General features: G+C 32.8%; 2 protein-coding genes and 1 long non-coding RNA gene across 4 annotated transcripts; all 3 read left to right on the forward strand.

The window, feature by feature from the left end:
- The first annotated feature begins 455 nt into the window (after positions 1 to 455).
- Positions 456 to 13,829, forward strand: LOC25502581 (actin-related protein 4). 2 transcript variants are annotated; one of them, XM_024771658.2, is made up of 20 exons: positions 456 to 680; positions 759 to 850; positions 1,743 to 1,916; positions 2,017 to 2,090; positions 3,177 to 3,260; positions 3,348 to 3,408; positions 3,511 to 3,560; positions 4,703 to 4,757; positions 6,545 to 6,622; positions 6,729 to 6,782; positions 8,060 to 8,113; positions 8,187 to 8,247; positions 8,543 to 8,594; positions 8,701 to 8,767; positions 9,982 to 10,044; positions 10,367 to 10,429; positions 10,942 to 11,004; positions 12,490 to 12,554; positions 13,319 to 13,387; positions 13,504 to 13,829. In XM_024771658.2, exons 1-20 carry the CDS (start codon positions 668 to 670, stop codon positions 13,547 to 13,549), a joined length of 1,338 nt encoding a protein of 445 aa, XP_024627426.1. In that variant the 5' UTR covers positions 456 to 667; the 3' UTR covers positions 13,550 to 13,829. The 2 variants fall into 2 exon arrangements, with proteins under 2 accessions (XP_024627426.1, XP_013445586.2); XM_013590132.3 differs by having other exon boundaries at positions 3,180 to 3,260.
- A 5,739-nt stretch (positions 13,830 to 19,568) lies between these two features.
- On the forward strand, positions 19,569 to 20,776 carry LOC120577512 (uncharacterized). The gene is made up of 6 exons (XM_039829075.1): positions 19,569 to 19,687; positions 19,785 to 19,912; positions 19,997 to 20,087; positions 20,173 to 20,314; positions 20,406 to 20,563; positions 20,647 to 20,776. The coding sequence occupies exons 1-6, from the start codon at positions 19,569 to 19,571 to the stop codon at positions 20,774 to 20,776; spliced, it is 768 nt and encodes a 255-aa protein (XP_039685009.1).
- Positions 20,777 to 20,864: 88 nt separating this feature from the next.
- LOC120577747 (uncharacterized) lies at positions 20,865 to 21,651 on the forward strand. Its single transcript, XR_005643708.1, has 2 exons — positions 20,865 to 21,034; positions 21,121 to 21,651. It is a non-coding gene; the product is annotated as an uncharacterized lncRNA (long non-coding RNA).
- The last annotated feature ends 1,140 nt before the right edge of the window (positions 21,652 to 22,791 follow it).

A 22,791-nucleotide genomic window follows, 5' to 3' on the forward strand; every position in this document is an offset into this window, starting at 1 on the left:
ACTCATAAAAAAGTCAATTCCTACATCAACCCTAACCACATGAAAACTACCATTTTTTTTTTAAAAAAAACCTACCCAAACTAACATTATGATTAAAAATGAATCAAAATACTTACTTGTGATTAAATGGAGATGATGCACTTGATTTTGCTGAAAAATCGAATTTGGAGAAGTTGGATGGTTTGGAAGAAATTTTGAAGAATGAAGAAAACTGAGTTTCTGCGTTTTGGTTATGTCCAGTTTTCCTCGGTAGTTAGCTGCCGCCGGTTCACTAAAAACTTCGACAGTTAACTGCCGAAGGGCATTTTCGTATTTTACTGATGTGGCACAGCCATACTATATGTGGGAACAACAATTCTCAAAATATAGAATATAGCATAAAAGAAATCTAAAAGAAAAAATACAGTAAACAGGGTCCACTGTATAAAACTTAACTGGTAACAGGGCCCACCTTATAACATTTCTAGCTTTCTTCCTTCTTCAATTCCCGCGCGCTCTTCTTCTCATCCTCCTTCGCCGGAAACTTCCGCATCGGCGAAGCTCCTCATCGGAGTTCCACTCTCTCTCTCTCCTGAAACCATAACCCAACAATTTTCAAAAACCCTAAAATTCATAAGTTTTTTCTAAATCCTAATTGCGTTGTTGAGTTTACAGTGCCGTTGCAACTATGTACGGTGGTGGTGAGTGCGGAAACGAGTTATGTTGTCTTCTTATTGTTCTGATAGTTCTTAACATTGTTCATTTTGTTGAATTTTCAGATGAAGTTTCAGCTATAGTAATTGATCTGGGTTCACATACGTGTAAAGCTGGTTATGCTGGTGAAGATGCTCCCAAAGCTGTGTTTCCTTCTGTAAGTGCTTTCATTACACTTTTCTGATTTTTTTTTTTTTTTTTAATTTTGTTGTGATGTTGTGAATTTCATGTTTCATTGGTATTATTATCTGCTTTCAGCTATATTGTGTTTTTGTTCATTTTAGTTAATTGTTGATTTTAATGAATAATTTTATGTGGTCACAAGTTAGTACTGCTTGATATTGTAGTTAGGTTCATATATGATTTATAGTTTGATAGATTAATGTATTTAAAATGTATGGATGATTTACTTGAAAATTTCATCGCACAATCGTAAGATCCGTGATGTTGTATATATATATATATATAGAGAGAGAGAGAGAGTTCGGGTAGCACTTATTGTAGAAAAGATGGGGGAAACTAGGCTTAGGTAGTTTGATTATGTAGAGAGAAGACCCGTGGACTTTGTTGGAAGGAGAGCAGATGAGATGGAGGGTAGAGGAAGACCTAGAAAAACTATAAGAGAAACTACTAAGAAAGATCTACAGATTAATGAGTTGGATAGGAACATGATATATGATAGAATATTATGACGTCGTTTGATCCATGTAACCGACCCCACTTATAGTGGGATATGGTTTGGTTGATGTTGTGTGTGTGTATTTATTTAACTTTTATTGTTTTGTTTCCTGTTTCACTTGTATTAGTTGTTTTCAGCATTATTATTATTTTGTTCTTTTTGTCGTTGCTGATGATAGTGATGAACCGGGCACTGACAATGTTTGGTTGTCACATGTTTGTATTGCTTGATAGTGTAATTAGGTGTGATGTATAGTTTATTTATAGTTTGTTAGATTATAATCTTCAAAATTCCTGGATACTGTACTCATTTGGGGATTAATTTAATAATGTGATGACAATGAGTTTTGTCTTGACTCATGTGAATTTAGGTTGTTGGAGCGATTGATCAAATGGATGTTGATGAATCAGATAATGCTGAAAAGAACTCTGGCTCTGGGGAATCAAAGAACAATATTAGAAATGTTGACGGTGATAAAGCCAAGGGAAAGAGAAAATTGTATGTAGGATCTCAGTCCTTGGGCTACCGTAGAGATTTTATGGAGGTAACCCTTTTGTAACGTTCTTCTTGATTAGTTTTTGATTCATAGATTTCATATTTTTATAATTCATAGGTGCAATTATCTTTTTATTTTATGATGTCAGGTGGTGTCTCCATTAAAGGATGGTATTGTTGCTGATTGGGATATTGTTGACAGCATTTGGGATCATGCCTTCAGGTTTATACTGATGATCTAATCTCTCTATGATCTGTGTTGTAAGGATGTGTTTTTCCTTTTTATACTGTTCTTATTTTATGACATGTGATTGGCCTTTTTTAAAGTTCTTAGGCAGCTTTGTTTTGGAGGCAAAAATTAGGGATCACTTCATACCACAAGTTGTACATTTTAGATATTTTTTATCAGTCTTACAAAATGTGTGGAGATTGAGACGTGGTGGGGGGACCAACCCACATATAGATTAAGCCGATTGGACGAAATAAATACTTTCAGGTGTAATCTATGATCATTAAGCTGCTATCAGACTCAACAGAAAATATTACTAGATAGTTATAACACTAGTGTAGTGATGCTCTATATGTGTTGTGAATGATACACAACAAAGTGTCAACAACTGCAAAAGATAAATATAACAGTGAATAGTGACGAGCAAGGTAGTCAGTGTTGTCTATGGCATGTAAAACAACATTATTAAATAAAAAACTACAAATTACACCCAAAATAGTTGATAAAACTCAACTTTAGGATCATAAGATTCATAACATCAAGTCTTACAAATTTGATAAAAATGCAACAAACAATAAAGAACTCTAGTTAAGCAAATCCTAAAATCATAATTCATAAGTCACTCAAGTCTCTTGTATCCAAAACAGAGCAGTGTGATACAGGGAGTTTGTACGCAGCTACTCATAGACACAATGGCAGTAGCGAAAAAGAGAACTCTGTTCTCTAATATCCACAACATAGAAAAAGTGCAAAAACAGAGGGAATTCATGCTATATTCATTACATACTGTAGAAGAAACTATAATAGACTCGTTACACTAAATGATTGATTTATTTTCTTGCTATATACTATTGCTAAATGTTTGAATCGCGTAGCTGGCCCTACCTGTCTGAATACGCTTCTCGTGTTGTTAGTGGTTATTTTCCTAACATGGTTTTGAATATTTTCACTATTTGATGATTTTTCTTCTCTGTATGGTTTTCATTATTTTCCCTTTGTATTGTTTTTTTCTTTTCTGAGCATTTTAGTCACATGCTATAGAAATTATATAATTCTGAAATTGACATGTTTCTTTTTTAGTAGGGAGTGTCTACTGATTGATCCTAAAGAGCATCCCATGCTCCTTGCAGAGCCTTCTTCTAATGCTCAACAACAGAGAGAGAGGTATTCTGGCTGTAATTTATCATCTAGATTAATGGAGCTCTGTTTAAAACATCAACATGTATAATTCACTTGTTGTGATTCTTGCAGGGCAGCAGAGCTTATGTTTGAGAAGTACAAAGCACCTGCATTATTTTTGGCAAAAAATGCTGCAAGTGAACAGTCCTACACCAACCTTTATCTCTAAATAAAGTAATATATGTTATCAAGTGAGAATGAAAAACTATTGAAATTGTACTTGTTTGTGATATAGGTTTTGACTTCTTTTGCATCAGGGCGTGCCACATCATTAGTTGTTGATTGGTAAGAGATCATTAAGTTATGTGTTAGCTACTAGTTTCTATCCTTTCTGCATTTCAATCGGCAACTTCTTAGTATATTGTATATGGATGATTATTGATATGGTTGTCTTGTTTCACTATGCCCCACTCTTACTAAATATAGTAGTTGAATGATACACACTTGATATTAGAGTTAGAAATAATGGATGTCAAGCCCTTTGCAATCAAAAGTTGTTCTCGACTGAGAGACTGGAATTACATAGAAAATGCAGGGAAAAGAAAATAGCATGCGCACCTTTCCCAAAACCTCTCCACCCTAGTCATTTATGTCTACCTCTCCCTCATCCTTCTCCCCCTCTATTATCCATATCCGTAACCAATTCCCTCCATTTCCCACATTCCTCACCATGTAGTAGTGTTTCCGTTTGCAGAATTTAGCGGAAGGCCAAAATCCGCCGTATAAACACGCCATTGCGGCCTACGGCGCTGCCATGGCATCCATCCGGTCACAATCTTGCTATGGCAATTTGTCAAAAATGTGCGGTGGCCACCATTTAATAACCCTCGTTGGCCCCTTCCTCACGTCGTCCTTGAAGTAGTAGTCACTTGAAGCTTAACAAAAAGCATTTGGTGTTGCTTTAGTAGCAGGATAAAAAAAGGTTTCTCCATGTAATCATCACGAAATGAGCCAAGAATGGCACACAATAAATTTTGCTTACAGTTTTGGAATATAATTTTTTTACAGTGATGATAAAGAGGCTTTTACTTTCTTTGAAACATGCATTCTTAAATAAATAAGTGAAACAGTGTCCTTCTAGTTGCAAAATAAAAGTCTACAAGTTTCATTGCCATTCATGTGTTAACATGTCTATATATGTTTATTCATGTGTGATTATTATAAAGTAATCCTAGTGCAATGCTATGTGTTAAGCATCATAATGGGTGTGGTTATAGTGATGAAAGTTGAACACATACACTCTAATTTTAACAAGGCATATTATGGGACCAAATTAAAATAATAACAAACATAGAAAATCAATTTACAACATTGAAATAGGGGAGCCATCTCTGTTTGAAAGTTAAATATAGTAGTCTATTTTTATGATGCAATATAATGCTGGAAGTGTTGCTGATGAGAGGTTTTCGTATTATTCCATTGCTTAGTGGTGGAGGATCAACTACAGTTGCACCGGTACATGATGGCTATGTTCTTCAGAAGGTATTTATTATTTATGAATCAAATAAAATTCACCTCTCACATAGTTTAATTGAATTAGATTTTCATTTGATGAAACTCTATTTAGTTTGTTATCCAATTTCTTGAAAAATAACTTGGTTTTGAAGTCTTCCAATCTTGTAATTACTATTTAGTATTTACATGTCTTTTATCATATAGATAGTGGAAAGGCATACAATAGGTTCTCTTTAGAGTGGGGAGAAGGAATAAATGAAAAGCTTGAGATAAGGAGACATGCCTTGGAAGCATATTGTTATTTAAGTTGAAGTAAAATACAGTATATTAAGTGCAAGCAGGGCTGGCCCAAGAGTGAGTGGGGCCTAAAGTAAACTCTGAGGGAGACCTTTTTGCTTTAAGTGAGAGGGTTTTGAGCTGAGTCTCTTTATTAGCACATGTCACAAAAAAAAAGAACACCTTATAAGTGAAATTAGAGAAAATCCGACGAGTCTCATGGTTTAAGTGTCTCACAGGTCTATCATAAAAATGACGAGAGATAGAGGCAAATGTCAACCATAGGATCCATGCATGGTGGATGAAATAGAAAAATGCTTAGGTGTGATCTGTGATATGAAAGTAACATTCACGCACGCTTAAAAGAAAATTTTACCTTGCAGTTGTAAGACTTGCTATGCTGTATATGTAATTAAATGCAAGGCAGACAAACTCAACAATAAAATTAGACCAGTGTTAAAATTTGTAAGGCGATTAGTGCCTCCTCTTTATAAACTCTTCTCAAGAGTTCTATCTATCTGATGTGGGACTAAATCCACCCCCTCAAAGCCAACACAATGAAGGTGTTTGAGGCTGCAATGAAGGCAAGCCAAATGCTGCAATTTAGGCGACTAGGGGCGGACTGCAATGAAGGCGGAATTTCCAACACCCCCCCCCCCCCCCACACACTTCAGCCCGACCCAATGGGCCCGAAGTGTGGAATATTTGGGAAGGCCAACGATAGATCTAGGATAGGCTCTGATACCATGTTAAATTTGGGGCCTAACTCATTCTTAAAAAACCGGCTTGTAAGGTGAGGAGTGCCTCCTCTTTATAAGCTCTTCTCAAGAGTTCTATCTATCCTATGTGGGACTAAATCCACCCCCTCAAAGCCAACACAATGAAGGTGTTGAAGGCTGCAATGAAGGCAAGCCAAAGGCCGCAATTTAGGCGACTAGGGGCAGACCGCAATAAAGGCGGAATTTCCAACAACCACTATTGCAAAGATAAGAATGCCATGTCAGATAAGTGATCACACAAGACAAGATAGAATAAGGAGTGATATCATTGGAAAAAAGTAGGGGTAGCGTCTATTGTAGAATCTCATCTTAGGTGGTTTGGACATGTAGAAGAAGACCAACGTCAAATTATTAAGAAAGATTTGGGGTTAAATGGTCTTCTCACCTTGGTGGGAAGGCTTTGATTGTTGTTTTAGACTTAATTAAATATGAAGGACACACATAAACAGACTATCATCTCTATATTACTTACCAAGTTACCACTTAATCATTTAGCACTATGGTTTTGCAACAAAGGAATAGAGATAATAATGAAAAATTGATGTAAAGGTATCCATGTATATGTAAGGCACTAATTATTGCCTGGGTATAAACAATAACACTTCGTTACGTGTGCTCTGCGTATTCATATTGTCTTCCATTCTGCTCTATATAATTAATAATTTAAGATCTCATTCTAGCCTGGAATTGATATTTGAGATTTGGCTAATACGGAGCCTTTCTGTCTGATCATATTTTCTACAATTTTTGCAACACAAGGCTGTGGCGACGTCTCCAATTGGAGGAGAATTTCTTACAGATTGCTTGATGAAAAGCTTGGAAAGCAAGGGTATAGCGGTGAGTTACAAACTCTAGCTATTATATTTATCAGTGGTAAAGCTGTTGCGATTTAATCTGCCTGAGATTTCCTTTTTTTCTCTTTTCTTTCTTTCTTTCTGTACAGATGAAACCTCGGTATTCCTTTAGGAGAAAAGAAATACGCCCTGGAGAGTTTCAGGTATTATGTGTTTTCATGTTGATGACCTAGTAGTAACTAGTAACAGTTTTTTTCTTTAACGACCATGCATTCATCATTGTACGAAATCTCCCTCACCCCACCCTAAAAAAAAAACCTGGAATATGGGATTCCAGCTCCTGTATATTATGTATATGTGCTTCCAACACATCTTCATAAACTGAGCGTTCCAATTGAAATTTCTTATATCTTGATTAATTTATGAATCAGATATGATAACATTTGCATGTGCCACTACACTGCTACAATGTGAATTGAGCTGAATAGTAAGTAGGACCTATTCAAAAATTTTCTTCAAATTTATGCTAAGAAGATCCGTTTTTAAGATTAAAGTTATTTAGGAGATAATGGTGTTAGCTATTTGTATAAATTTTTGTTTTAAACTAGCGTCTAGACGGGCACTAAGTGCAGTGCCCGTCTTTCCACTTTTCAATTGCGCTTAACTGCATGCTTAGTTTATCGTATTTGGTTATATTTTTTTGGAATATACCATAATCAAATAAAGATTTAACTTATATTGTTCCTATTGTAGTGTACTTCTTCCTATTGTACTGGGATTTAACTGATCTTTTTACTTATAGATTCAAATAATATTATACAAAAAATAAAACTGTAATTAGATAGTTTAAATGAAGGGTATAATTTAAAGATAAAAAGCCAACCCAAAATCATGTATGCTCTTGTATATGCTAGCGTTCAGGCAGGCTATCCCATGTCCGTCTGCCCACTTTTCTAATTTATTTCGCTAATGCATGTAAATTATAATAAGTGGTTTGTTTTTAATTTTTTTTTAAAATTGTGATTTTGATTAGAATTATTTGGTGTATATGTTTTTGACTTTCAAATTGTTAGAAACTATGCTTTATTTTTTTCAATGACATCGACAATAAAACAAATACGATCTAAATTCTTATCTTTTTCAATAAACACCAACAATATAGCTTTCGGTTTCTAATTTAAATACCTAAAATTAATGGTGAGTCTGTAATTTTGACGAAAGGAAAAAATCCAGTCAAAAAAACTTGTATACCCTTTTTATATTGTTATTGTTATTATAGATACATCTGTAAGCCCATGTCTATTATTACCTTTATATCGGATTAAAAAAACTTTTGAACTTTTTAGGCAAATGACAGTAAGAAAAATTCACATTGTTCACTTATTCATTGTGAAAAACCTTTGTAAATGATTTTGGTTTTAATCCAATTAACTGCAGCAATGATGTATGTTTTCTTTTTCATAATTTCTGAATCTGACAGACTGTAGACTTGGATTTTCCTAATACGTCTGAAAGCTACAAGCTCTACTCCCAGGTGTGTTATTGATCATGATTTATCTCATTAAACGTCTTGTTTTGTATGTCTGGTAACTGTTTCCTTGTGACAGAGGGTGATTGCTAGTGATATCAAGGAATGTGTGTGCCGTGCTCCAGATACTCCATATGATGGTTTGTATACCTGTTGTTCTCATCTCATTTAATGTTTGAAATCTTGTTAGTCCTCGGCTTGTTCTTTTGAAAACACTTTTTTTTTTGAGACTGTCTAATAAGATAACTTGGTTTGTCATCCTTGTGATGTGATTTTTTTTTTTACTTGGTCTATGTGCTTTGTGGTTGGTTGCTTTTTCAGTGATCTAATAACATATACATAAATATTTTTTAGATAGTTCTAGAAGTCTAAAAGATGCTCTTCCCTTTTCAACTCTAATAGAATTTATGACATTCCTTTTTCTTTATTTGGCAGAGAGTGCATATTCAAACATCCCAACGACGTCGTATGAGCTTCCTGATGGCCAGTAAGATGCAGTTCTCATAGCCTAATTATTGCTTCTTGTTTATCCATAATCTATGGTGTGAGGTTGTCATGACATATTTTATTTTTTATTTTATTTTATACCACAGGACAATTGAAATTGGAGCTGACAGATTTAAGATTCCAGATGTTCTTTTCAATCCATCCCTGGCTCATGTATGTGACCTGCATTAAAAGATGTGATTAATTTATCTCCTTCATCTGACATTGAATATTTAGGGTACATTAAAGACAAATTGAATAATTTTTTTGCATCCCCTCATTGTTTTTCCTATTCTCTTGCAACATTACTCACAGTTTCCAATAGTGTTGTGGAAGTAGAAATTGATTGAAAATAGAAAAAAAATGTAATTATTGATTCAAAATCAAGATGAAATAGAAAAAATGCATTATAGTAATCTCTGTCGTAGCTCAAAGCAAAAAACTAACTATAAAAGACTGACTGCCTCCCTTTCCCTTCTCACACTCATGTGTTTCCTTCCCATTTCCCTAACTAACTTGCCATTCCTCTCCAACCAAACGGACCCAAAAACAAAACAGACAAATATCACTTCAACATGTGGCATGAAATTGAAAAGTAGAAAGAAAATTCAGGAATGACTAAACCAAAGCATGTTTGTTTGTGATGTAAATGTAATAAAATAATTTTAGATTATAATGGATTAAGATCACAGTTGATTTAAATTTAATTGATAGTAGATTCACCCTTGCTTGCTCACTTAATTGGAGCCTTATTTTGTGTTCAATATGAAGCCAATATTTTTTATGGGATGGGATTTGTTAACACACTGGCCAATCCAAATTTTTTGGGTTTATCTTACACAATCACATATGATCAGATTGGATTTGGAAGGACCATGGTTGTCAAATTGAGATTTGAATCATGAACTGAAAGGCCTTTTCCCCCAATTTTGAATCAAAACATGTCTTGAGTTTTAAATTTCACGATAACAATTGAATAAAGCATAGTATAGTAAAACCTAACATCTATATATTTGCCTTTTTAAGTCAGATTAGTTTCTAGATAGCTAACACTTTTTAATAAACCAAGATGCAAGTATTGGTTCAGTCCCTGATAAAAGGAAAAAGTTTGCAAATGATTATTTTGTAAAATATAATCTAATTATCATCATGCCTAGCAAAGGCCTATAGTGTGATTCTTTTCATTTTGTATGCACTGTATTAAAAAAAAGTGTAGCTTCTTCAAAGCATCTCTCTACAACCTTTTTCCCCCCACGCCCTTGCTAAATTTTCTCACAGTTCGTTTGGTTTTCATTGTGCTTCTATTTTTTTTCCCGCAGTTCTGTATATTACTTCACAATCTATATCCCCATTATTTTTCTCTTATGTTGTGTCGATGTAAATTGCAGTCAATTCCGGGCATGGAGAGCTTTGCAGAAATCGCTCCATCAGTTCGTGGGCTGCCTCAAATGGTAAGATAATTGTACGTGTTCGTTTAAAGTATCTCAAGACCCAAATAGTGGGAAAAGGCTTTGGCTGCTGTTGTTTTATGTATCTCAAACGATAGAGCACAATTTAATAGCTTGGGTAGAAGGATATGGTATGGAAAATTATAGGCCAGCCATTGGGAGGACTTGCATTTATATGGTCTGTCTTTAGACATTACGACATTGTTTGATTCATTTAGCTGACCTCACCTAGCGGAAAAGCTTCAATTGTAGCGATATTATTGTTTTTGTTTGGGGTTTTAACTTCCTGTTGCTGATTTTTTTACATTCCTTTGAATATTTGCAGGTTATCCAAAGCATTAATAAGTGTGACGTAGACATTCGAAGAGAATTATTTAGTAGCATACTGGTAATGTTATTTTTTGTTTCCTTTAATCTCTGTTCCTTTCTGTACATAAACTATACCCAGTTTCTATGTAGAGCTTAATTAAAATTAGCACGGAGTCACAGACACTTTTGATGCATAAAATTAAAGTGCAAGCATGGCTAGTCTGCACACTTATAACCCATCCCATAACTATTTTGATAGGAGCATTTTAGGAGCCTCATGCAGCAGGCCATCCTTTTTTATTGAAAATTTGGAGATATTTTGAGGATAGAATAACAAGCAAGGTTATATAGTTTTCTGATATCACATGCATTGAAACTCGTTTTTTTATTGTGGTTGGAATGCTTTGAGGTTTATTTTGTAGTCAACTGACCTACATTCAACCAACAAATATTTGCTGAAACCATATGATGTACATATATAGGCCAAGTTATCTGTTTGATAGGTTTTGCCTTGCTGTACTGAATAGCATGATGGGAGCATATCATACAGAATCATTTACCTGTGTGTTTAAAATTCCATTTCACTTTCAGCTTGCTGGTGGCACGGCTTCAATGCAACAACTGAAGGAACGCCTTGAGAAAGACTTGCTAGAGGTATAATGTTACTAACAAGCCCTTGTTTATATTATTCACTCTGGCAATTTGTGATAATTCGGAGGTTGCTTCTCTGGGTTAATCACCCTTGAATAATTTTTGAATTGTTGTTTTAAGGTGGTGATTTCAAAGGTTTAACATTTTTTCAAATGGTTTTTCTGTGCGTCTGGATTATTGCATTGTAAGTTGTTGTTGTTTACTCTGTCTCATCCTAGTTGGTCTAATTTTGCGCTGCTGAGTGGCTGACTTCCATTAGTACAGCTCAAGGTACTCAGGAACGAGTCCCAGCATGTAGGATCGCATGATCTTACGTGCCACAACACCTCGACCGTGCTTCGATCCTACTTACGAACCGTGTTTTCTCTGTTTTGCTCTGTTTCCTCTGTTTTCTCTGTTTTCTCTGTTTTTTGCCATTTTTCCTCTGTTTTTCCTCTAATATCTCTGTTTTTATGCTTGGTTCCCCTGTTTTCCCTCTATTTTCCCTATATATTTCTCTCAATTCTATTGACAACCTATCGATCCTACTTACGAACCGTGTTACGTTCCTCGTGTTTACGTTCTTTCACCGGCCGACCGAACCTACGTAGGAACTCGTTCCTGACTACATTGGTACAGCTGAATGGGAACTTTAAATGCCTTGCTTTTTATACTTTGTTTCCCAAGTCGTTTTTAACTCTTATTAATAAGCACTTATCATACAAGAGCTTTTATGTTAATTGTTTCTTCAATCTAAGAAGGAATGAGGGTTACTTCACACAAATTCTGTGTAAGCCGTTTCCATAAACTTCATATGAAAAATTCCAAACACACAATGCTTGTGTTTGATAAGTACAAATAACCCTTCCAAATGTCCCATAGATATACTTGGCTTCTCAACAAAGATTTTGGAGTGTTCGCTGCTTTTGGTTTTCATCTGTGACTTTCAAATGTAATTTTCAAGAGAAGTCTATGGTTATGGTTTCCTTTCGTGTGTTTCTTTGATGGAATTGCAAAGAAGTGGTGAATTCTCTCTTGAGCTAATAGATTTTTGCCCAGTGAATTATCTCAATAAAATATAGAAGTTATCCGGTGACATGGTGATTGAGTTGGTAAAAAGCCAATGGAATTTAAAATCTTGGGAATGTTAAATTGAAATGCCCCCTTTCACCAAGCATTCAAAACTTTTTATCACCGAAACTGTTTAAAACATTTTGAATGTTTTGTATGGTGGAATATTGTGTTTAATTGTAACGCACACTGTTCTGTAAGATTGTGCTACTGCATTATAAACATGCAGCAAAGCTTCTACATTCTTCAAATACTTTCAAAAGAAGATAATCATATTGGAAACTATCAAAAATTGAATAATGATATTGGTTTTTATAAATATAATTACAATATATTAACACATTCTATCTTTTTAGTGTGTATAATCAGGGGTGTCCTTCATAAAGCTGAAAAGGTTATCTGTTATAAAAGTTGACTAAAATTTCATTTCTGATGCAGGAATCCCCTCAGGCTGCTAGAGTAAAGGTATTGGCCAGTGGAAATGCTACTGAAAGGAGGTTTAGGTGCGATCTCCCTCTCTCTCAGTGTTATGATTTTGGTGTTTGATGTTGGCATTATCTCTTGCAGTTATGCTATTTCCCTTTTAGTTATATCCTGCCATTTCTACAAGTTTGTTTCTCTTTGTATGGTTAATTCTACAGTTATAAAATTTTGCGATCAACATATAAGGTGGCTATGGCCATTTTCAGCTAGGAAGCAACATTTATGAGGCTCTTTGATTGTATTTTTTATTTTTTCTTATCTTTGAAAACTATACTAAACAATTTTGAACATTTGCTTTCAAAACTACTATTTGTTAATATTATTTGAAAATGTTTTAGAGGTGAAAGAATAAAAAACCTACTTAGTAAATTTGTTTTAAGAACATATTTTAATAGCCAAGGAGTCTTGGTTAGTGCAGATGTTGTGAACAAAATTGAGAAAAAAACAATTGAACTCCAAAACTATAAGCTCATGTTTTCCTGCTCTGAAAAATTGAACTCCAAAACTAATTTTGAGAACAAGAAAACTTACATATTGAGTTTGTTTTTCTCGATTGTATACAATGTTCACAATTTTGCTACTTGCACAGTATAAACTATCTTAGTTTTTTAATCAGCAAGGTTTTCTATTTATGTCGATTTAGATTTTGTTGTATGGTTAACACCAGGTTTAGAATCTTATAAAAGTTGTGATTTGACTCACAATTATTGATTTTATACGGGGAGTATTTGTTTTTGCATTGCATAAACTGTTTTCTAATTTGTGATGGTGAATTTATTGGCAGTGTCTGGATTGGAGGCAGTATATTGGCTTCTCTTGGTTCCTTCCAACAGATGTGGTTCTCCAAATCCGAGTATTTACCTCCTCCTCCCGTGTCTTAAGAAAAACATGATTATGAAATTATTCCTCAGATTTTTTTGCATAAAGGATAACCTTAAACACTAAATTGTTTTAATGCACTTCTAATAGGTATGAAGAGCATGGAGCTTCATATATCCAAAGGAAATGTCCTTGAGTTGCGATTGGCACGGTTAACATTCTCGTTGGGTCTCTGTCTAACTACCACTGTAATATGCATTGATGTGGAGTGTGCTTAGAGTTCTGTAACAATGTCCTATTTATCAAATTGTGTATTCCTTGGGGTGTAAATTTAATTTAATGTGGAATAACCATTGAGATTTAATTATTGAATAGTTAATTGTATTTGATATATAATTTTTGATTGTCGCCTATCGTAAAAGTTGCAAACACTTGTATTCTTAGGTTATTCTAATGAAATTCTACCGTCTTTGTTAGTCTCGTTTTTTTCTCATATTCTCAATATTCTATATTGCTAACAAGAGTAATGCTATGATCATACACTCTAACACAATCTTGTAGACACATCCACATATGTGAAGACACATTGTCATCTTTGTTTTACTTTACCCAGTAATCGGGTAGCCAAGTTGAGAGACATACATTTTTTTCTTTTCTTTATAGGATTTAACTTTGACATTATTGCTGCCATCTTTACAAGCTCCAAGGCATTGCTGATCTGATCCATCTTGCTCTTCGTTATCCGCCGGCTCTAGTGCGATATATTCTGTCACTTCTATCTTCATCGTTTTCGAGAGCTACCAGGTCCTTTTTTGTGATGTCTTTATGTATTTGTTGTGTGTTTGCGATCTATTCCTTATGGTGCTCTGTTAGTGGCTACCATTTATGTTTGGGAGCTCCAATGGCCATTTATGTCCCTATTATCTTTGAAGAAAGCTGCGGTTACTGCCAATTTCTGGGTGATGTGAAGGAGAACTATGGCAGTGGCTTTGGCATTCTCTAATGTTAATTATTAAAACCTTTTTCTCCTCTAAATAGTAGAACAAAACACTAATAGGTGTGACCTTATCATTGCTTTTGGTATTAAATCAAAATCAGTGGCCAAGAACCATATTTAAAAAGCGTGTGTTATAAGGTGTGACCTTATCATTGCTTTTGCTAATAAAATAAGACAGTCTCCATCTCCAATGAGACAGTCTTAACCTTTTGCGACCTGGTACATGTTACACCACTGGGGAGGAATTTTTTCAAGGTCTTATAAGACCCGAGGTCTCACTTAAATATTCATTCTTAAGTGGGACCCACGTCTTTTAATATTAAAAAATTGATATGTAATGATATAAAATTATTGATAGTTGATCAGTGGATTTCTATTAAGAAATTTGTGTGAGATGCTGGGTTGAAGAGATTGAGTTCTTATTAGATACTACTATTGAAAAATTATAATTGAGTGATGTGTACAAATGAGATCCATTTAAATACTCAAAAATGGATATCTTCATTATAGATACTCTAAATGAATTGAAGTTTTTATTTTCTCTAATAATTTAAAGTTTAAATGAGTTGGACTATTAGAATCCATCAGAGTTAGGCAGTGGCAGAGCCAAGTAGGAATAGGCAAGACCATTACCACCCATAATTTTTTTTTTTTTTTTTATTTAAAAAAATAGGTATTATATACATTTTACAGTATTAATTGAGGTGTATGCATAAATTTTATCGTTTAGCAAACATCCATCGCATGCTGGCGTAAAACATATACTCCACCCATCCTAAATTAGCTAACTTACTTGTCATTTAACATATATATTAAAAAAAGTGTATAAATAAAAAAGATAATAACATTTTTTGCTAAAATACTTTTATCTTGTATTTCATGAATTTTCCATTTCCGTAAGATGGTAAATCTTCGAGTGATGCAAATAATATTATTTAGATGATACAATTAAAAAATAATTAATAATGAATCGAAAATTGAAAAATTCAGTTATTTTTGGACAGTTTTTTTTTTTTTTTTTTTTTCTTTTGTTTTGTTTTGCAAATATAAATGGAGGCTGGGGAATCGAATCCCTCTAAAGCCTTTTTCTCTTACTATTTTTTTTTGTTGGAAAATGTAGTGTTCATTTATCTTTGATTTGCAATATACTCATTTATTTCATTCGGGTGGTAAATCAATGCTTGAGCTGCAATTTGGTTTTCGAATCCAATTGCTCTAAAGTCTTTTTTTCCCTATCTTCTTGGTAAAAACGGGTTAGACATGTTGAACCTCATACTACCAAAAAAAAAAAAAAAAAGGTTGAACCTCGCATAATCGTGAGATTTTGGATTCGAACTCAGATGAAAGTATTTAATCTAATAATATTGAAATTGTCCAATTGAGTTAGACTTTATGGACATTTAACATATACATATTACAACGTAGTGTCTTGCTTTTACCGATTGTGTAATGACATCTAGTGAACAACACTATTTAATTTTTTTTATAAGACATAGACTACTCTCGACCACCCCACTAACATGTCTACACTCTCCAAAGACAATATCTAACTTGCCCTCACAACCCAACAATATAAGAGAAAGAAAAGAGTTAGATATAAACTGAAAGTCTTTATAACTAGTGTATCTTGTAACGAAGAAATATAGTCTATATATAGTCTTGTTCTACCTTTTCTTTTAAAGTTTTATGCAATGTGAAACTTCATCAACATGTATATTTTCAACCAACACCAACAATGTCCAATTACCACCCAATCCAAACACAATCTTATGTTTTTATACAATATTTAATATTGTGAATTGATCATCGAAATGCTTGTATCAATTAACAAAGAGAAACATTTTAGCCACCAATTCAGCCTCATTGGATGCACACTTTATAATTTATTAAAGAAACTATAAAAACATATTCTATTTTAAATTAAAAAAAATTAAATTTGAATCTATGGTATATATAAAAAGAATACATGATTTTGGACTGACTTTTTTTTTATTACTTCAGTTATATTTTTGTATTATATTAATTTTATATTGTTGGTGTTATTAAAAAAGGTAAGAATTTATATTATATTTGTCAAATTATTGTTGTCATCGATAAAGATAAATAGGGTTTGTTGAGTTTGTTACAATTTGAAAGTCACAAATATCTGTACTTATAGTTTTATTTAAAATCAAAATTTCATATAAAGTACCATTCATAATTTGCATGTGTTAGCACAATAAAAATAGTGGAGTGCCCGTCTTTTTGCTAATATTAAATAAATCACATACAATTGATTTTTTCTCATTATCATGAAGTAAACATGACATTTCGAGTTATGAATTTAAATCACAAACAACAACTACTTCCATGAACTATTAATAATCTTGCAACATAATAAAATAAATTTCTCATTTTTAATATTAAATATGACTATTTGAGTCATACATGTTATGTGAGAATGAATATTACATATGTTAGAAATACAACGTGATTGTAAATTTTAACTCCTATTACATATATGTATTATACATCTATTATCTATCAAATAATTGCCTAAATAACCATATGAAAGTTTTGTGACTTTCTTTTATTTTATGTAGAAATTATAAATTACATAAGTTATCACTTAAAAATTAGACAAAAAAATATCAATAATATTAAGGCTAAATTGCAGTTTTAACCCCCTAACTTTCACAATGGTGTAATTTTGGCCCCCTATTAAAAAAAATTAAATTTTAAACACCTATGTTTTAGCCCCTTTGCAAAACAGACCTTTTGGTCAATTTTGACCAGGTCAACGCGGAGGTGTCATGCCACATGTGTATTTTCTCATTTTTTTTTATTCAAAAAGCCAACTGTGTAATGCTTGGAAAAAAAAAATATAGAAGGTGTTATTCAAAAAGCCATTTTTTTTTCAAGCATTACACAATTGGCTTTTTGAATAAAAATAAATGGGAAAATACACATGTGGCATGACACCTCCGCGTTGACCTGGTCAAAATTGACAAAAATGTCTGTTTTGCAAAGGGGCTAAAACATAGGGGTTTAAAATTTAATTTTTTTTAATAGGGGACCAAAATCGCACCATTGTCAAAGTTAAGGGGTTAAAACTGCAGTTTAGCCTAATATTAATTATTTCTTTCATTTCTTATTTGTTTTCATTTATTCTTGTACTACCCTTCTAACCATTAATGAATATTTTTAAAATCAAATTCCATGATATATATGATCTATATAAATTATTACATAGAATCGTAGGAGGTGCCAACCTTTAAATTAACAACACTTTTTTGTTTTTCTAAGAATTAAATTAACAGCACATGGAAGATTTTTTTTTTTTGAAACAACACATGGAAGTTAAAAATAGTGTGTGTGCGCACCACTGTTTCTCAATAGTGATGTTTTCAAATCAAATATGAAATCTATCAACTATATATATATAAAAACAAATAACTATGAAATATATTTTACTGCCCTTGGTCGAAATTCTTTTACTGCCCATTTTTACAGCTACTTAAGGGCAATGCAGCCATTTCATTGTTCTCTGATGCCTTCAAATCACTCCAATTTAATTTTGCTAATTTCTTCCCATCTTATCCTTTATTATAACTACCGTATAGTTTTTCAATGAGGGGTAAACCTGAATTTTTATATCTATTTGATTGTTTAACATTTTATTTGAACACAAATAACTTGAACTTTCACTTTTGCCACTCTAATAGATGTAGTAAATAGTTCCAAGCAGAGGATAAATGTGTAAAAATGGTTAGGGTTATCAACTTTTCATACTACATCCCATGTTACACACTTTTAACCACCACTGTTCTCCTATGCATGCTATTATCCGCTAGACTATAGACGTTATTGAGTTGCTATACACTACCTTACGGCAACAAAATCTATGAACCACAAAATTTGACACAAGTCTCTAGCTTTGAAGATAAGAAGTCTCTCTCTCTTGCTCAACCATCTCAGTTTCGATCTCTCTAACAAGGTTTGAATCGCTTAAACTCAATTCTTGCATGTTAAATAACCGTTTAGCTCTGATGTGGTTTGATGTAATCTCATTTTTCTTTAAAAAAAATTGTTGTTTTCTTTGAAGTTCATCAAAAATTCTGGAATAAGTTGTAAAATTTGTGATTTTAGTTGAAGTTCTATTTTTTTTTTTTTTTAAGGAAGATGAACTTCTCTGATAACAACATTGATTTTTTCTTTGTTAACAACATTGTTGATTCAGTTTCTATTTTTATTTATATTTATTTTGTTCTTAATCATTCATGCTCGTGTTTTTTGTTCTTAATCATTCATGCTCGTGTTTTTTGTTCTTTCACTTAAAGGTCCTCTTTTTATTGAAATCCAATACCAAAAACATGTTTTTACTTTCAATTTTTTTGTTGATTTTAGTTGTGATAAGTTTAAAATCACTTAAAATAGGTGATTTTGTTGCATCTATAATACTCAGAAATCCATTTTGGTGGTTTTAAATTTTGATGTGTTTATAATCACTTATAGAGTTCACTTAAAGGACGTGTTAGAATCTTTATTAACACTAAACAATCACTTGATGTTTGATGTGTTTAAGATACCTAAAAGCATGTGCTTTTCTTCATTTCATTGTTTTAATTTTGATGTGTTTAAGATAGCTAAAAGCATGTGTTTTTCTTGGATCTGTTATGATGTTTGTATTAGGATGGAAGATCATGTTGAAGTTGCTCGTCCTTTTGATGATATCAAAGATATCATCAAAAGACATCTGGACTCTGTCAATTAGGATCGTTGATGTTTGGCCTGTCATCAGTAAATTTAAGAGTGAACATATTGAGATGGTTATCATGGATGCTCAGGTATTATATTTATGATACATTTGTTAACATTATATACATTTGTTATCATGGATCGTTGATGTTTTCACTGATTTAAATCGCAGAGTGGTAGGATTCAGGTGACTGTCCCTAAGGAATTTGAGGCAGATTTTGTACTTGAATAACACTCTTGAAATGGAAAACTTTAAGGTTTGCAAAAATGAAATTGTTGTGAAGGCAACTCCTCATCCATATCGGCTAATTGTCACCGGAGCTACTGTCATTACACCATAAGATTTTCCTGCAATTCCTTTGGCAGGGTTCTGTTTTAAGGATTTTGAAGATGTTCTTGCTGGGAAGTACAGACCAGATCTAATAGTGGGTTAGTATATCATTTAAAACATATATTTCAATTTCTATTTTTAGACGTATTAATGTTTTCATTTAAACTGAAATACCATTTAGATGCAATTGGTGCCTTTCAAGAGGTGACCAATACAAACAGGAGCTCAGGAAGGCTCAAATCAATCACATTTCTTCTAAGAGATGCTAGGTATGATATCCATAAACCAAAATCGGATGTAGTATCATTATGTTTCTTTGTATTATTAAATTTATTTATGTTAGTATTGTTTCTTTCGTAAATGTAGTGGGAAAAGGCTCCATTGTTGTCTTTGGGATGATTATGCAAAGCAGTTTTCTGATGCTTTGGCCAGCTACAATGGTGATGATGAAATCTGCATCATTATCAAGCATTGTAGGATTAAACCTGCACAAGGTTTATATATTTTCCAATCACATAATGCTTACAAAATTTTCCTTAATCCTATCACCAATAATTTAACTTTGATATATGTGTTAGGTAATTATCCTGTTTGCTTCACTAATGCTTGGGATGGCACTCAACTTCTATTCAATCCTGTTTGTCCTGAAGTTGCTAAATTCAGAGAATTGTTAGTTGTTTCTTACTAAATCACTATTATTTTTTTCTACATTATATTTTGTTTTACATATATTAACATAGTACTTTGAATGCAGATTGAAACTTCTTCCAGCTAATGATGTTGTCATGAGTCAGAATGCATCTCAGTTTAGTCAAGGATCTCAGTTATCAACTCCAACTGATATAATGTCAAAGGCTACTTTTCTCAGTCTCTCTGAGATTAATGACATTACAAATGTCTTGCTCCATCAACAATCTCATTTAAATATACTTCTTAATTATGTCATAAAGTGAAGTTAACTTAATTATAACTTATTCATTGTTTCAGGAGATAATCTGTGTTACTGTTGCTGAGATAAAGAAACTGAATGCCACTATATATGGATGGACTTATGATGGGTGTAAGGAATGTACCAAAGTTGTTAAGATGGATGATGGACAGTTGAAATGTAAAAATGCTCATGTTAATCAGAAGCCTGTTCCGAGGTAATGTTTCTTAACTATATTAATATACTCTTTACAGAACTTCTGTTAAAAACATAATACAATCAATTTATATTATGATATAGGTACAAAGTTAAGGTTCAGGTTGAACATAAGGGAAGTAAGGCAAGATTTCTGTTCTGGGACGAGCTAATTGTGTCCATTTTAGGAATATCTGCTGCAGACTTGAGGGAGCAGATGATTCAGGTATGTTGATTAATCATTATAAGTTATATTAGTGAATTCTATCTACGATAAGAGTATCTAATATCTGTTATTTTTTCAATTTCTGTATGGAAGGCTGGCCATACCAATCCAAAGACCTACCCTAAGCTCCTTGACAAACTGGTATGCAAGAAGAAGAAGGTTTTCAAGGTTAAAGCTCACCCTGGCTCAAATCCATGCTCTATTATACAGTTCAGTGAAAGTGAACAGCTGTTGGGTAATCTTGAGAAGCAATTTGGATTGGAGGAGGTAATAAGAATGTCATTTTAAATATCTTATCGTATTATTCAATAAATGTCATATATGTTAACTAATCTCAGTTTTTATTTATATAGGAGAGTGAAATTAAGAATGTTGCTGGAGAAGCAGTCCTTGCATTAGAAGCTGTTTCAGAAACCAAAGACCTATCACTCATTCCATCTGTATGTATTTATTAAGAACTTTAACCTGAGATTATCAAAATTAAATTATTGACAGTAGCTTAAAATACTAACTTTTTGCAACAACTTTATAGCTTTCTCCATGTGGTGAAAATGAACCAAGTTTTGCTATGTCCACACCTCCTGCCAAAAGATTGTCTCAAGATGAATCTGATTCTGCTACAAAGCCTGGTGCTGAAGATATTCAGCCAACCCAACTTTCATCCACTAAGTTTGCCAACAACCGAAAGTATGCAAAGACACCTAAGCTTGAGAAGAAGTAGGTCTTACCAGGAACATCTTTTGAAGGACAATATCTATGTTAAATATGTAGAATGCTTAACCTATTTTGTGTCTAACCAACAATGACTATTTTGTTGTCAATCAGAGTACAAGCCATGGCTAACTCTTGATGCACAATCTAAAGCATCTATTATTTGTTGTTTATGTTTGTCATGTGATTGTAGTTGTTTATGGGCCTACCAGTTATGATGAACCACTTTCTCATGAACAAACGAAATATATGTTAATCCTTTCATTACTATGCATAATCATTCGAGCAATTTCTAGAGACACAATATTTTGCAATCACCAACTGAGATGTGATCACAAACATAGGATAATCAAATTTATATGATGGAATTTAGCTTAATTATTAACATGAGCCAATCAACGAATTTAGTTTTATACATCAATGTATTTTAGGTTATTCATATTTATCAAATACAGATTAGTTCAAATAATTAGCAGAATTTTCTTAAATAAGTTTCTATTTAATATAATGCAAGTATCCATCAAATTGATCTACATAAAGAGATTACATCGAACATTTATAGCATAGCTTCGGTCAATGTATATAACTTGCATTGTAATTCAAACTACTCCTGATCAATTTCCTAAACAATTTTCTTGACATACCTTTAGCAGCCTATATACTATGCTTCGGTAGTCACAAACAAGATTACACATTGTATGGCTGGTGAGTTCATCAAAACCAATCTATATATTATATTATATTATCAAAGTGTTTTGTTTAGTTAAATAGATATTGCTTGCAAGCTGTTTATCGTAAACCGTGATGACTGACCTGATAAGATGTTTTTAGCTAAGAGTTGTAACAAGTACTTGAGTATACCTAAAAATATAATGTTAAAATACACTACATTTCTACAAAAGACTATTAGCTATTACCATAGAGTATGGGCTACGAATAGTGTTTAGCAACTTCTTAGGTTACTGTTGTTAAGAGCACTTGAGTAGAACTAAAAATATCATGTTAAAATACACTATATTTCTACAATATACTATTAGCTATTAGCATAGGGTATGGCTATGAATAGTGATTAGCAACATCTATGTTCAGGCGTATAATTAAATATTATTACTACTCATAATTTATGATTTTTTTTCCAAACATAATAGCAAATTTCAAAACGGAGGGAAAAAATGGAATGACAATTCAAATTTTCAAATTAACTTTTGTACTTTCTTTAATCATATCCTTACATTAATAGAAATTTTGTGAACTTCACACAAAATATTATGATTCAATGTCTTTATCTTCCCAGCACTAATTTATTTTCCACA

The sequence above is a fragment of the Medicago truncatula genome, chromosome 8, assembly GCF_003473485.1.
Source record: "Medicago truncatula cultivar Jemalong A17 chromosome 8, MtrunA17r5.0-ANR, whole genome shotgun sequence".
In the NCBI taxonomy this organism is placed as follows: Eukaryota; Viridiplantae; Streptophyta; class Magnoliopsida; order Fabales; family Fabaceae; genus Medicago; species Medicago truncatula.

Bases quoted from the DNA above. Each gene is read 5' to 3' on its own strand.
- LOC25502581 (XM_024771658.2), top strand. The intron at 1,917-2,016 runs GTAACCCTTTTG...TTATGATGTCAG, and splicing joins ACCGTAGAGATTTTATGGAG to GTGGTGTCTCCATTAAAGGA. The intron at 6,783-8,059 runs GTATTATGTGTT...TGAATCTGACAG, and splicing joins TACGCCCTGGAGAGTTTCAG to ACTGTAGACTTGGATTTTCC.
- LOC120577512 (XM_039829075.1), top strand. From the start codon at position 19,569: ATGTTTTCATTTAAACTGAAATACCATTTAGATGCAATTGGTGCCTTT. The intron at 19,688-19,784 runs GTATGATATCCA...TCGTAAATGTAG, and splicing joins TTTCTTCTAAGAGATGCTAG to TGGGAAAAGGCTCCATTGTT. The intron at 19,913-19,996 runs GTTTATATATTT...TATATGTGTTAG, and splicing joins TAGGATTAAACCTGCACAAG to GTAATTATCCTGTTTGCTTC.